This window comes from Gekko japonicus, unplaced genomic scaffold, assembly GCF_001447785.1.
Source record: "Gekko japonicus isolate JY-2015 unplaced genomic scaffold, Gekko_japonicus_V1.1 scaffold288, whole genome shotgun sequence".
NCBI classification, from domain to species: Eukaryota; Metazoa; Chordata; class Lepidosauria; order Squamata; family Gekkonidae; genus Gekko; species Gekko japonicus.
The window spans coordinates 263196-279615 of NW_015173682.1; the positions used below are offsets into that span (position 1 = coordinate 263196).

The following is a 16420-nucleotide window of genomic DNA, read 5'->3' on the forward strand; positions in this document are numbered from 1 at the left end:
CCTTTTTAATTGCTGTCACCTCACCTAGGCGAGTGGGAGAAATATTGGCTTTCTGACACGATATGCCTTACCTGTCGTTTTTGTCAGACGGAGTTCGCCTCGTACCGGACATTTCCTTCCTGCCAAAGGTGGTGTCAGAGTTCCACCTGCAGGCAGAGGTCTTCCTCCTGGATTTCTTCCCAACTCCAACATCCACGGAGGACAGACTCTTACACACTTTGGATGTGAAGCGGGCTCTCCTGTTCTACCTCAATAGAACACGCCCAACGAGACGAGACTCCCAATTGTTTGTCTCTTACACACCAGCAAGGCTGGGGACTCGCATCATGGCTCAGCGCCTGTCAAAGTGGATTGCGGGGCTCATCCATCTCTGCTACCTAATCGCCAAACAGCCATTGCCTGGCCCTATCAGGGCTCATTCTACCAGAGTTGTTGCGACTTCCACTGCCTTCCTCCAGGGAATAGGTCTCATCCGTCTATGTTACCTGATTGCCAAACAGCCATTGCCTGGCCCTATCAGGGCTCATTCTACCAGAGTTGTTGCGACTTCCACTGCCTTCCTCCAGGGAATTCCCGACAGACATTTGCAAAGCTGCTACATGGGCCACACCTAGCACCTTCATCAGGCACTACGCCCTAGACGTCCATAAGAACAGCAATACCAGCATGGGACGTCACATTCTGTCTTCGGCTACGCAGTAAGGACCTGCCAGCACTCTTCTCCAGGTAGGCCACTGCTCGCTAATCTCCCATGGGTGTGAAGCACAGAGACCACGTCGAAGATAAACAGGTTGCTTACCTGTAACTGGTGATCTTCGAGTGGTCATCTGTGCATTCACACCACCCGCCCTCCTTCCCCGCTGCTGTCAGCTTCTACATTTTCAATAGGGGTTGATTTGCGGCGGTTTGAAGGAACTGGCGGGATGTCCGCGCCCACCCCTCTGGGCATGCGCGGTGGGGTTCCTGCGCATGCCCGAGGTCTGGGTGCGAAAATCCGTTAAAAGAGCTTGCTTCAGCACCGATCGATCCAGCGCGTGCGCACTAGATCCCATGGGTGTGAATGCACAGATGACCACTCGAAGATCACCAATTACAAGTAAGCAACCTGTTTTTCCCTCTAAGTTAGTGTAAGCTAGCTCACAGTTTTTTAGCCTCTGCCTCACACATTTCTGTCTTTGCTCAGGAAGGAGGGCTCCAGAGCAAACTAATTCATGCAGTAGCCAAATCGCCCGCTCACAACTTTAATGCCAGTAGCCCACAAAGTAGAATTTTTGCTCACAAGACTCCAGAGCTTAGAGGGAGCATTGGTAGGAACTGATTTTTCCGAGTTAGTGTCACAGGTCCCAACCTTTATGTGGCAAATACAGTACTGACTCCATTAGTTTGCAGTTCATTTTGATGAAGTCTTCTAAGTGCCTATATAGTGATGACCCAGGAAGGTATATGAGTTAAAACACAACTTATTTTCCTTTTATTTCCAATCAGGCTTATATATAACACAATCCATTATAGATGCATTTGGGATAATCCTGTCCAAGGCTGGGCATATTAAGGCTAGCAGGCTATTTCTGCCCCCAGAATGCTCCCTCCCACATCCATCTAGCCCACTGCTGCTATAGTTTGGCAATGCTTTCTTTCTGCCCTTAAAATCTTCTTCATCCATTTGTGTGATGAAACCAAATTACTGCCAGGATTTCAGCTGGAAACAAACATAACTGAAAAGCTGTGTGGTTTAGGCTGAACCAGAGAGAAAACAAATTCCTCCTCCTAAGAAGGGATATGAAAAGTGAATCAATTTTTTTGCACAGAGATGCTACAGGTTGTCATTGAATGTGCCCCTTGCCATATCTGGATCCATTCCGTCCCCGTGTACAATTCTTAGAGCAGTTTCACAACTGCTTTAAACATGTTGTGTGTCTTGTTAAAGATTTGCGTTGTGGCTGGAACCACAAAGACTGCACTAATTTCTGTTGTGAGTACAACCTCTTCCAACTTATTGTTTGTTAAAGCAGGGCCTGTGGTAGAAGAATCAATTCTTCATCAAAACCAAAGTATAAATCTTGTATGGCCCAATGTGCCATCAAGTGCCATCAAGTGCCATCATGTTTATTTAGGTTTAATAGCCATGCACCATAAAAGAAAATTTAAGTGTTTGAAAACACAATAAAATAGAAATTTGCCACATCTACTATACAGTTTTTGCAGAGGCTTCTCAAGAGTAGGCTTAGTCTTATAGTATCAGAAAAGGTTAAATACTTCAGCATCCATTTTCTAAGGAATTTCTCTCTTGCTGTTGTGTGTTTTGGATAATAGAAGAAAATGTGAGTTGGTGAGTCAAGTTCTTTCAGAGAGCGGTCATAATAATGCTGATCTGAAGGTGTTCCAAGAAAATGGCCATTTATCTGGGCTGCTGGAAATGCACTACAGTGTGCAATCATATATGTCCTCCTTAATTTTGGGATTGTCAACATGTTAAGGCAGGTCAAATTTAGTAGAATATTTAATTTCCAGATTAAGTGGGGAGCATTTTCATCTGGCATACCTTTGAAGAGTGTCCACTTCTCTGTAACTAAAGTTTGCCATCTTTTGGTTAGATTTTTTGGCTTCCATAAGCCCGGTTGGTCTATTTTCATATCTACAGCTTCATTCCATTTTGACTAGCAGCATTCATGTGGTGCCAGTGTGGTGAAGTTTGGAAGATCTTCAGGGTTTGAGCGTTGGTACTTGAAACTGGCTATAGCCTTCCAGATTAGCACTGAGATTCTTGGGAGACCTACTTCAAGTTGTACAACTGCAGAAGCAATACATGGTGGCAGAGTTAGTATTTTGTGGAAGAAAGTTGGTTGGAGTTTTTCAAGTTGTTCAGTTGGATCCAAGAACCAGATCTGGGAGCCTTACAGCATACATGTTATCACTACAGTCTTATATGCCTTCAGGAGTGCTAGCACATATTGAGCTCCTTGAATGTTTAAAAATAAACAACTTCTTTAAGGCTAGTAGGGCTAAATCGATTTTCCGTTTAAGATATTGAATGTGTTTGGACCATGATAAATTCGACTGGAATACAATTCCCAGATATCTAAATTCGTTGACTTCTTGACATACCAATTTTCCATCTTTTGCTTGATCATCTCATTGTCTTCGTGAACACCATAATTTTGGATTTGTCCTCATTTATCTCCAATAATTCATTGTTAAAGTATTGTTAATAGCATGCTTTAGCATGGCCCAAAGTTGAAGAACCTTCCATTAGTGGAAAACTTCATGTGGATCCAACTTATTGACTGATTGTTTGAATTAAAGTTATTGATTTCATAGGAAGTTGTTTTGTTCTGCAACAGGTACACATACATCTTGTGTGAATCAGGGTGAATCCAATCCCTTGCTTGCACAAGCAGAAGTGTGCAGTTTTTCCATATTTTGCCCTCCAACTGCCACTTCCTATTCTGCATCCTGTGCCTTTTTTGAGGGTTCACTAATCCTTAGAAGGTGCTTTGGGGACAAAGAGGACTGTTGCACTTGCAGGAAGACAGGAAAGCCCCATTCTTTGAGTGCAGCTTCACTTGCAGTGCTTAGGGCCATACTAGATGGTTCAACATCCACAGGCTGGACACCAGTTTAGATCTGAACTTAGCCACTTAAAAATACCACGAGGGCCCAGTCCTGATCAGGACCATAGTACAACAGGACCAATGTTCCCTCTAAGCTGTGGAGTCTTGTGAGCAAAAATTCTACTCTGTGAGCTACTGGCATTGAAGTCGTGAGCGAGCAATTTGGGTACTGCATAAATGAGTTTGCTCTGGAGCCATCCTTCCTGAACGAAGACAAAAAAGGTGTGAGCCAGAGGCTAAAAACCTGTGAGCTAGCTCATACTAACTCAGCTTAGAGGGAACACTGAACAGGACCAGACAATCTCCCCTGCCCCCTATGCTTTTTCAATAGCCAAAACAGACCCTGTAACAGCTAGTTTGGCTCTCATAGTGAGTAGGATATATTTGTTTAGATCCATGCAGGCCCTTCAAACATTGCCAAAAGTTTATGTTCAAGGTTTCCATCTCCAGCTTGGTGGAAGTGGTTTAGAGCGGTGGACTCCTATCTGGAGAACCGAGTTTGATTCCCCACCACTCCACATGAAGCCAGCTGTGTGACCTTGGATCAGTAACAGTTCTCTCAGAACTCTTTCAGCCCCACCTACCTCACAGTGTGTCTGTTGTGGGAAGAGGAAGGGAAGGTGATTGTAAGCCCCTCTGAGACTCCTTTGGGTAGTGAAGAGCAGGTAGAAAACCAGCCCCTCCTCCTTCCTTCTTTCTTTACATACTTCTTTTACATGCAAGGGAAAGAAACATATTCGCTTACTAGTGGTCTGCTGGCAGGATTTTTTCTTCCAGCAATTTTGAAAGCCTCAACTATGCTTCCATTTGAGGAGAGGGGTATTTCTCTGCGTTGTCAGCTAGCTTTAATTCTTGATCTGTGTGGTTCTTAGTATTTCGTGTTCTGAGCACATTTTTCCTTTTAAGATGTAATTTATTTTGTTCCACAAGAGTTCCTTCATTCTGCTTTTATTTTCTGGTTTCTGCACATAGAGAGATGGAGTCCACTTGTATCCCTGCTCTGCTCTCTCTCCTTCCCTCTGGACAGGGTAATTGAGCCTGTACTGTGTTTCAAGCATTGGGCTCATCCTGTACAAGGCAGGACGGATGTTGCTTTGCAGCCATCATGATAGATCTGTAACAGGGAATATTCAGTATCTGCCTAGTAATTTGTAAGATTGGTGGCTGCCCTTTTAGCCTTCATTACATGATCATTCCATTAAGGACTTTTTCACAGTGTATTAACATGAAATGAATGAATGTGAAACAGTTCTTATGTGTTCTTCAGAGCTTAGGAATGTGGTAAACATATACTTGTGAGAAAAAGGCACTGTGATAGAGAAATGAGATGTATAATATGAGGGAAAATAGTTTTAAATAACTCAGTTGAGAAACTGAGTCAGTGATGAGGAGGAAGAAGGGAGAAACAAAATTTGATTTTTTTAAAGTACCAGTGTAGATGAAAACTGCTTAATATAATCTGCATGATATGCTCTGCAATTTGTCCAAGGTCCTGGTATTTGGCATTGACTGATGGAAAATGAACTGTATTGGTTGGGACTAAATTTGAATGATCTTAATACTTAGGATTCTTCATCAGGATTCATTTTCAAAGTTCAATCATTCCAGTTGAACTATGGGCCTTCCCTTCCCCTTATTTCTGTACAAGGATGCTACAGTATCTAGTATGGCCCTTGTTTGTAAATACTTCTGTTTGTAAATACTTCTCAGTTGTGGTGCCCTGGCTTTAGACTGCTGTTTCCTGACATCTTCAGTAATATTTTTAGGTGCCAGGCAAAGTTCATGCTGCTTGCCTGAGCTTTTAATTAGCTTTTTTTCATTGGTGTTTTTTGTTGATGTTGTTAACGTATTTTTAGGTATAATTTGGGTATGCTTTACTTGCTTGACTACGGCAGATCTGGATGCTGTGGTTGGGTGGGGGACAGCAGTGTAGTTAGGCAATCGCCTAGGTATTCCTAGTGGATATGCAGGTCCTGCCAATAAGTAGCCAGAATTGGCTCCAAATGGCCGAGGGATCAGTGTCCCTGGCTGATATGGAGCTTTCCCCTACCTATGCCTATGCAGAAGGAACTCTGGGACTGGTAGTTCTTGAGAAAGGATGTCACACAATAAAACATACACCTTTACCTCTTACATTACAAGTTCTAGTTCAATGCACAACCATACTGTGTTCCACAGAGAACGATCTAGGCTGAACTTAGGTTTGCCAACCTCCAGGTGGGGCCGGAGATATTCTGGAATTATAACTGATTTCCAGACTACAGAGATCAGTTCTTCTGTACAGAACGACAGCTTTGGGGGAGAATTTTATGGCATTATATGCCACTGAGGTCCCTTCTCACCCCAAATCTCACCCTCTTCAAGCTCAACCCCAAGTCTCCAAGAATTTCCCAACCCAGAGTTTGCAACCCTAGTTGAACTACTAGCTCTTCAGAATGTTGCTTGTTCTGCCTCTAGTACTGGTTCTTGTTGTCCCAGGAAATCTCATAAGATCTGGATGCCACGTGTATCTCATAAATACAGGGAAGTACACTTCCTTGAATATTGTTGTGACATAATTTAGCCTCAGTTGTTTTCCTTAAGGAAATAGGGTTGAAGCCTGCCCCCCCTGAATGATCTCTGAGCCTCAGTAGAGTGTCCACTTCTCCCCATTCTTGGGCTTTGCCCTCAGTCTCTCTCTCTCTCTCTCTCTTACAGGGTAGTTTATACTTTGTCATGTCTGTTTGTATGAGGAACATTTTTGTCCTCCTTCGTAGCAGAATGATAAAGAGAGGGGATGGATCCAGGCCTCTTCCTTAGAGACTGCAGCAATTTTGGCAGTGAGCCTTTGGCCATCCCTAATCAAGTTTTGTGGAGAAGGAGTTCTTTTTCACAGGGAATGTTTCCTTCCTTGACCACTTGAAATCTGAAAGCGTACAAGAGAAGGTTATCTGCAATAACTATGCGTTGTCTCTTTTTTCTTGAGCACCATTTACAAGTTATAGTGACCCTGAGGAATACAGACTTGGAGCCATGAATACATCCATAGGGAAGGGAGTTAGAGTGAGTAGGCACTACCAATAAAAAGGCCCTTTTTCGTGGTATACACCTTCCTAGTCTCAAAATGTGATGGCACAAAGAGCAGCCCCCAATGATGACCTTAGCGGGCAAGCCGTTACATATAAGAGAAGGCAGCTAATGAGGTATCCTGGCCCCATGCCAACTTGGGATTTATTTATTATTATTTATTTCATTTATACTACACCTTTCTCCCCAGTAGGGACCAATGTGGCTTACATAATTTCCCCATATCTCTGTTTTATCCTCAGAACAACCCTGTGAAATAGGTTAGGCTGAGAGTATGACTAGCCAAGGAGTAAACTAGCAGCCAGTGTAAAGTTTTTAAAATGAAGGTATCTGTGTAATTAGCACATGCTACAAATCTAGCAGCTGCATTTCAGACCCACTGAAGTTTCCAAAATGTCTTTACAGGCAGAGAGCTCATTGCATCCATTGCCCATCCTTGATGTAATCAAAACATATGTAACTGTAGCCTACCAGTCAAAACTGTTAAAAATCCAATGTGCCACAGGAAAGATCTGCACCTGTGTCAGCAGCCCCAGGTTAAGAAGCACCCCCCAAACTACATGTCTACTTACATGTCTAGTTATTAAAGGGGAGAGCAGCTCCATCCAGAAATGTGTAAACTCAGTTGGTCTTGCTATCAACTAGCAGTAGCTCATCTTGACCTAGCCTCCAGTTAATTAAAACACGTATCCCACCCATTACTGCCTTTAGGACTTAGTTCAGGATAGCCACCATCTCACCTGACTCAGTTGAAAAGGAGAAGTAGAGGGGGCACCTCAACCAAAGCCACAAGACTGCGAAACTTGCTTAAAGGTCCTCCTTGCCCTTGATGGAGGGGAGGGGAGAAAGCTCCATCATATATCTTATGACTGTCTACAATAATTTTTCTTAAACGTGTGCTTTGGACCAGTCCAGTTATTTGGTCTTTTGGGGAGGAAGTAATCAGCAATATTGTGCTGTTTCAAAGAAATGAAAAATTGCAGATGAGCACTGTGTCTTTAATAACAAATGAACTACTGGGTACTTCTTTGTTTTAAACAAGGATAAAGCAGTTTGCCTGATATGTCTTGAAACTGTCCCAGTATTAAAGGACTACAGTGTTAAAAAGTGCTTTGAATCCTGTCACAAGAGCTACTCAATATATCAAGGATAGGTGCAAGTGATTACTGTTTATTTTGACCCTCGAAGTTTTAAATGACCAAATTAGAGCAGATAATTTAATTACAGGATTAAAATGGAAAGATCAAAGAATACAAACTGTTAGCTTTTGTGGACAACCAAGACACATAAATACTTTAAAAATCTGGGAACAAACTAGGAATCGTTTCTATACAAAGACACCAAGATGGGTAGTGCCTTTAGAAGCTCTAACAAACCTGAATGTGTTCCAAAAGGAAAATTTGAGTAGATACAATGACTTATTCGATAACAAACAGGAACTTAAAAGACTTCCGGATTATAATTGGTGGCAAAACATACAGATTCAATCTAGGTATATAAAAGATAAGTTAGTAGGTTTTTACGATGAATTTTTAGAAATTGATAAGATCCTGTTGTATACAAACCAGAAATTTATTTTAAAAATGTATGAGTTTCTCTTAGAGGACAAAATGCTTGATGAAGGGGTCAAGACTGTGATGGTAAAATGGGCCCAAAACATAGGTTATAGTATTGATCTCGAACAATGGTCCCAGATCTGGAAAAAGAGTCTAAAAATGACTAAAGCAATCTCCTATAAAGAGAACATTTACAAAATGTTCCACGGTTGGTATATTACATCTGACCTGCTTTCAAAAATGGACCCTAGTCATTCTAACCTTTGTTGGAAATGTCAGAAAACAGCAGGAACTTTCTACCATATGTGGTGGAAATGCTGGAAATCTAAAAATTATTGGACAGGAATACATGAAATAATTCAAAAAAGTTTAGGAATCTCCATCTCCTTTACTCCAGAATCATTTTTGTTAACTATTTTGCCAAAAGAATCTCCAAAAAATGATATACATTGTATACTACATATTATTATTTCAGCAAGAATTTTGTTTGTTAAATACTGAAGGAAGACAGAGTTACCAATGCAAGCTGAAATTATTGGTAAAATATTGGAAGCAGCTGAAATTGACAAGCTCACTTTTTACTTAAAAGATAGGTCAGATGTGCAGTTCGAACTGATCTGGTCAAAGTTTTATAAGTGGGTGGAAAATCAGTGTACAGGAAAGTAAACAAATAAATTAAAAAAGGAAATAATGACATTAGAGGCAGTAACATTAAATGTTTATTTTAGTTATTGAAAATTACAATGGAAAACAAATGGCAGTCTAGCTGAAAATAACATATTCGATTTATATATGGTATGTGGACGTTGTAGTTAGCTTATATTCACCCTTTTATGGTATGTTTTGTTGTTATCCTGGTATGTATGTTGTTTTGTTTGTTTATTTTGGTGTTAAAAATAATAAAGAATTAAATTTGGGGGGGAAAGGATAGATGCAAGTGAAGAACATAAAGTATCTTAAAAATCAATGTTTTTGCAGCAAAATAGTTTTAGAAAGCATGTTGAGGAGTACCTGTCTACTATGAAGGCCAGCTGTCCTGTTGCTAAATGTATTGCTGAGAGTGGTAGACAATTCACTGATGATGAATTTGTTAAAAAGTGCATGGATAAAGTAATAGAGGAAATATGTCCTGGGCCCCGGTCACACGGGCAGGAAACTGCAGAGGAGAAGCGTGGCTGTTTGCCCTGGGGCAAACTACTGCGCAGTTACGTGATCAGACCTCCTGTGGAGGTCCTGTGGAGGAACCCTGGAGGTTCCATGGCAAGGGAGAGGTGCCGATCACAGGACAAGCCGGCGCACAACGAAGAAGCGCGCGCCGCGGCAAACTGGTTTTTATTTTTGTGTACATGACAAATGCGCATGCTCCGTTGGGTGCGCATGTGCATCCACAGAGACTTGGACAAAACAAAACACACCTTATTTGCAAGGGGACATGGGCGGGCGCCGGATGCCACCGGAAACGCGATCAGACGCCCGCCCTTGCCCTGCAGTTTCCGGAAACTAGTACCTCCAAGGTACTCGTTTTTTGCCACGCAGTTTCGGCTGGAAGCCTCGGTTGAGCCATGGGAGTGCTACGCTTCCCAGATGTGCTGGTGAGATCGCGCCCGGAAACTCCGCCTGTTTTCCGTCTCACTTGTGTGGTTTCTGTTACGTGTGACCGCAGCCCTGATAAGGTATCTTTTTTTCTGTTTTTTTTTGCCCCCCGGATGGGATTTTTTATTGCATTTTTTAATAGACTACAAACTACAGTGAAAAATTGGGAAGGGGTACATCTAGGGAGAAAGGAAAGAAAACGACTAATAACTAAAACCCCAAGTATAGGAGATCATAACAACAGCTTATATAAATGTTAATCTTAAATTGCTAGTATTACTTTGAACATAGTCAGTTATGCTATTTTTTAAACTTTTTATCCATTGATTTAACTGTTTAAGAGAGCCCCCAGAGCATCCCATAATAAAACTAAAGTTTTAAGGCACAATTCAGAGTCCTTCAGCCTTCATTTTGTCTTATCTTTTCTAATCCTCAATTTATATGTACGTTTAGGGGCAGCCACCCCCTTATCGGAAAGAGAGTCCTCATCGGAAGACACCGAGACCAATTCGCCACTGGATTTGCTGTCATCTTCTTCCTTCTCGACCTCGGCTGTCTCTCCCAGCTGCACTCTCAGGAACTCACGTGCTTTGGGGACAGAGTCAATCTTTTCTTGTTTATTGTGTAGTTTGAAAATTATGCCTTCTGGAATTAACTATCTGTAGACAATGCTGCTTGCTTGTAGAAAAAGGATTAAGTCTTTATATTTCTTTCTCTTTTGCCTTATTTCAAATGGGATGTCTTTTAGAATCCTGATGGTATTGTCCCCGATTTTCAAGGGGGTTCCTGTAGTTACTTTCAGGATAGAATCCCTCACATGCCTCTTTGAGAATCTGACCACTATTTCCCCAGGCAGATTTTTCTTCTTGATGTACACGGAATAAGACCTGTAGACTACAACCATTTCGCTTGCAAGATATTTCACTTTCAAATCTGTAACTGGGGCTAATGCTTCACTCAAAAGTTGCTTTAGATTCTCGCTTTTTAATTCTGGGACCCCTTGAAACCAGAGGACCAAATTTGCTTTCTCCATTTGCAGCTGTAAAAGTTGTGATTCTTCAGAAGCTTGTTTCTTTACCAGCTTTTGCACCTTTTTCTTGATGTTTTTGGTGTTGGCATCCATTTTCTTCACCTTCTCAGCCGTGTGCTCCATTATTTTTGAAGTCTCAGTCAGTTGGAGCTACTGAGTTGCAAGGTTCTTGTTTAGAGTTGTCAGCTGTTGTTTGATGTTAGTCATCTGGTCCAGCAGAGGATGCAAGGAATCTGCCAACATTTTGGAGAACTCTGACCTCTTCCAGTCGAGGGCTCATGTTCCCCACTGGTTTCACTTTTGCTAGTTTGTCTTTCTCTACCCTCTTGCCCGCCATCTTTATGGATTGTTTACTTTTATGAAAACTTGCTAAAGTCTCTGAAATTCGCCCATATGCTTATCTGCGCTCTGGTAAGTCTCTCAAAACAGATTTCAATGCTTTTTCTTCCACTCCCCCTTTAGTATTTCGTTATTTAGTTCATGCGCATGGGAGGGGCCCCTCCCCCCTCACTTTTCTCGCCGTTCCCGGGGGTAGCTTTCTTTTTAAATTCTCGTATTTACTTTAACCCAACTCACTGTTCATTGTTGGTGATACGACCTTGCTTGGAACATGTTCAAAATGCTCGATCTCTGATGCTTGTCCTGGTCAGTGGCTCTAGATCCATACAGACACTCAGTGGCAGGACCATCAGGGTGGAGGAGTGCCTCAATTCCCCAGCATCGTGCTGGCGAAGAGGTCGCCCCTCAAAAGCCCCATGGCTAGGAGCCTTTTGGCAAGGCTCTGGGGAGTAGCAACCCGTCGCCCCCCCTCCAATCCACTGGTGCACAGATTACATCCCCGGGAGGTCCGGGAGATGCGTCCGCTAGCGTGTTGCCATAAACCAGAAGTCCCTGATAAGGTATTTTGTGTTACTTGCATCATTTTATCTGCATCTACAGTCACCAGGCATGTTGAAGAACTAGAAGAGCTGCTTATGCCACTGACTGTCAAGGCAAAAAATTTTGATTTGTTTTCCTTTGGCATTAGATAAGAGCAGTGTCATTATAGATACTACTCAACTACTAATTTTTATCAGGGGATAGATTCCAACTTCAGAATTACAGAAGAATTGTGTGCATGACAAAGTTTGAAAGGCACTACAACTGCTGAAAACATATTCTTGAAGGTGTGTGAATCAGTAGAAAATCTTGATCTGAGTTGGGATAAATTGAGAAGCATCACAACTGATGGTGCAAGAAATATGGTGAGAAGTAAAACTGGTATAGTTGCAAGAATCAAGGAAGAGATATTGAAATTAAATGGTACACTTCTTATGCAATTTCACCATATCATTCTTGTGGGATGATGGGAAAATGTCAGAAAGTGTGATGTGCATTGTTTTATCTAGCATTAATTCCATCAAGGCCTTACTCATCATCAGTTTCAAAATGTTCTCTCAGAGATAGATGCAGAATATGGAGATGTAGTGTACCATGCAGAAGCAGCGGCAAATTCCTCAAACATTTTTTCAGTCTTCATCGTGAAGTTGACGTCTTTCTCAAAGAGAAAGGAAAAGGTCAAGAAGTACTTTCTGACCCTGAATGGATTTCTTATTTGGATTTCTTAACTGACATCACAGAGTATCTGAACACATTGAATCAAAACAACAAATACAAATACAATACCTTTATTGGCATAAGAACACATTGAATCTAAGGTTGCCGTGAAAAGGAAAGCTTGTGTGTGACATGTATTCTGAACTGAAAGCTTTTGAAGCAAAACTAAACATTTTTGTGAAGCAAGTTAGTGAAAATAACTTTTCAAACTTCTATGCTGCAATGAACTAAAATTTGAGAAGGACAGGAATTTACAATTCAGTGTTGAAAGACACATCAAAACACTGAATCTATTGCAGGTGGCATTCCAGAACAAATTAACTGATTGCCATAAGCCTGGAAATGTTCTGTGTTTTTGGAAAGAAGCAAAAAGAAAACAACTGTTGCTACTTTTGGAATCATTAGCCGTTCTGATTAGAGACAAAACTGGTGTTCAGTTCTTCCCTTAGCAGTCAAATTCTGATTTTGAGCTCCCTGCAGTAAAGTGGTGCTGTGAAGTGAAATAAACAAATAGGGATGTGCCCACACACAAAAAAACAATTGGGATTTTTCGGATTCAGATATACTGAATTCCAATACTGGTATGCTATCCAGATTAATTTTTCCTGGAAATCCCAATTTTTGGGGGCGCCATTATACCCTATGGGACCATTGTACATAGGGAATCTATCTGGGGGAATCCATGGGTCTGAGGGGGCTGTTTCTTGAGGTAGAGGCCCAAATATTTCAACATAGCTTCTGGTGCCTCTCCTCAAAAGACTCCCCAAGTTTCAAAAAGATTGGACCAGGGGGTCCAATTCTTTGGGCCCCCAAAGAAAGTGCCCCTGTTCTCCATTGTTTCCAAAGGTGGGGAAAAACAGCAAACCCCCCCCCCCCCGGACAGATGTCAAATCAGAAAGTCTCTGCAGTAGAAACTGAAGGTGGTGTGGGGGGATTTTTCCAAGCCTCTCAAAATCCAAGCGGGGGGGGGGTTAGCAAGGCTAGCACAGCCAGTGCATGTACAGAGTGCCCAGCAGAGCCAGCTCAACAAATCCAAGCAAGGTGGGGTTGCAAGCCCAACACAGCCAGCAGATGTACAGAGTACCCAGCAGAACCAGTGCATGTACAGAGTGCCCTCATCCTCCATTGTTTTCAGTGGAGGGGAAAAAGAAAGCATTTAAGGGAAGGCACTGAGTTTTGCTGGGCATTGGTACATTGCACTGGTACTGCTCGACACTTGGAAACCCCCCTTGTTTGGATTTGTTGAGCTTACATTGCCACAGTGGCATTGGTTCTGCTGGGTACTCTGTACATGCACTGACTGTGCTAGGCTTGCAATCCCCTTTTACTTGGATTTGTTGATCTGGCATTGCCACAGTGGCATTGGTTCTGCAAAAATGCCCCCCACCACCACCTTCACGTTCTACTGCAGAAACTCTTTGGTTTGACATCAGTCCCTGCTTTTTTTGTTTCTTCCCCTCCATTGGAAATAGTGAAAGATGGGGCACTTTCTTTGGGCCCATTAAATTGGACCCCTTGGTCCAATCTTTGAAACTTGGGAAGTCTTTTGTTGAGAGGCACCAGAAGCTATTCTGAAAATTTGATGCCTCTTCCTCAAAAAACAGCCCCCCCCCCAAACCCTGGATACCCCCAGATAGATTCCCCATTGACTATAATGGTCTCATAGGGGATAATTGAGCCAGAAAAATTTGGGATTTCCCCCCAAAAAAACCCCTGAATCCAAATAGCATACCAGCTTTAGCTTCACCCAGAACAGTGTTTAAAGGGAGTGCACTGTCTTTAAACACCATTTAACTGTGGCTATCCTGTTTTCCCAGATAATCCTGATTTTTTTAAATTATCTGTGATTAGCTGTGTTCGATAGTCAAAGAATACATCCTTTCTGTATCCAGATGAAAGAACAGCCAATAAATACAGATAAGGTATTTTTGGCTATTTTTTCAGCTTGGATAGAGCTGGAGCACACCCCTAAAACAAACATGACAATGCAACAGAAATCTGACTTTTGGGGGGGGGGGAGGGGAGAACTGTTATTTGTGCAAAGTTATACCTCCAGTATTTTCTATTATTTTTACAGAAAGCAGTCAGTTTGTTTCTTCTGCAGTCAGTACAATATATGAGTATTGTAGAATAGCTGAATTATACTCATTCCAATCATACAGTTTTTTAAATGGTTTACTTATTATTGTGCTCTATGTATTACAGCTCAGAACTGCTCTGGAATGAGGACTTGTGGACAGTGTCTGGAGCACCCAGGATGTGGGTGGTGCAATGACCCTAGCAATACCGGCAAAGGCCATTGTGTGGAAGGGTCCTCAAGGGGGCCAATGAAGTTGACTGGGTTGCATTCTGCTGAAATGGTTCTTGACAACAATCTTTGTCCCAAAGAGAAAAATTATGAATGGTCATTTATCCAGTGCCCAGGTAGGATTTGCTATTGTTTTTTCATTTGACTAAGTAGAATAAAATTACTGAACTCTTAATGTGTTGCTTCCAAGAATGGAATGACTTCATACATCATATTAATTTTAATTTATATGTTTAATTTCAATTAGCATGTTTTCAAAATTTTCCTATTTTAGGTCTTTTGTTTTAAAAAAGTGCAACATCTCTTTGGTCCCCTTAGCACACTGTTCATCTTCAGTCTTCTGTGCAGGCACATATTGGGACTATGCTTATGCAGGGTAGTCACCAGAGGCTTTCTTACAGCTATTCTGGTATTTTCTAAACACTCCCAGTGGAGCCCCTCCCCTTCAGAGCTGATTATAGGCCGTCTTCCTGCCTAACAGTCATGTGCTCTGCAGGGAGGTGCTCCCCCTTTCCCTCAGTCCTTTCTTCACTTCCACATTGTGAGGATGTATTCTCTTCAACTTTGGTTATCGTGAAGTTTTCTTGTCCCTGGGCTCTTCTCCCCCCCCCCTTCGGAAGAGGTCGCAGAAGGCTTTATTTAAAAAGTGTACCCAAAGTGGTATGAAAATGACCCATTTGAATGAACACTTTCCCTTTTTTCTGTTTGGGTGAGGCCCATAATATACTCACCTGCAAGATTTGCCTCCAATTTACCCCAAAACCCTGCTGAGATTGAGGAGTGTGCTTGAAGGCAAGGTTATGGGATAAAGGACTCCCAGCAATGAAAGCATCTGCCTGAGCGGAGCACAGTCTATTCCTGCCTTTGTAATCACTGGTTAGAGCTGACTAATTTGCAAGCTCACCATTGAGAGTCTCTCTTCCATCAGTTCTGGGCACAGAACCAAAGCGTCGAGTCCAGTCACCCATCTGTTCAGCAGAATGACGCAAGTCATTACCACTGCCTAAGAAAGCACATTCCAAATCCAAGCATAAGGAGAAACATTGTTCCAGTTCCAAGACGGTACTGGAATCGATTGACTCTTCAGTTCCAACCAAGACATCGTCAGTTCTGATGGAATGGAGGGGAGTCTCCCCACCATGAAATCCTCCTCATGCCTCCCTGGCTCATTCATTTTTAGAGAGAGAAACAGAGCCTGGCCAGGGCGCATTGGTGGTTCCAGCAGCTCATGGACCATTGGAACCAACTTCTCCAGCACCGTGGCAGAGTTCTATGCTCCTGCCTCCTTGGCAAGGCTACACTTATTATTTTCCATCTCCTAGACCTCAAGAATAGGGTGATTGGCAGTCACGAAAAGTACTTCCGGAACCTAGGTACCATTTTTCATGCAACCATAATGCTGCAGGTCTGCAAGTTCGGTACCCTCCTGCAATTTCTCCTCACCCCCCTTATGGGACACTCAGATTCTGAGGAACAGCAGGTGAGGGCTGACTCACCTTCTGGCCTGGGCTTAGATTTACCATCAGACCCTTCCCCATCGTAGGGGTCCCTGATTCAGTGTCACCTAATGAGGATCTGAAGCTCTACGCAGAGCAAATGATGTGAATGGCTAAATCATTGAAAGTAGAAGTGACTTCCAGCAACCCAAGACCTCGAGACA

The 16420-nt window shown here is 42.4% G+C and overlaps 1 protein-coding gene across 1 annotated transcript in view; it reads left to right on the forward strand.

The window, feature by feature from the left end:
* The window catches only part of LOC107120373 (attractin-like protein 1), a 910146-nt gene that overhangs the window by 241730 nt on the left and 651996 nt on the right, over window positions 1-16420 (forward strand). The window contains 1 exon segment of the mRNA XM_015423059.1: window positions 14658-14876. Coding sequence (XP_015278545.1) covers window positions 14658-14876 — 219 coding nt within the window.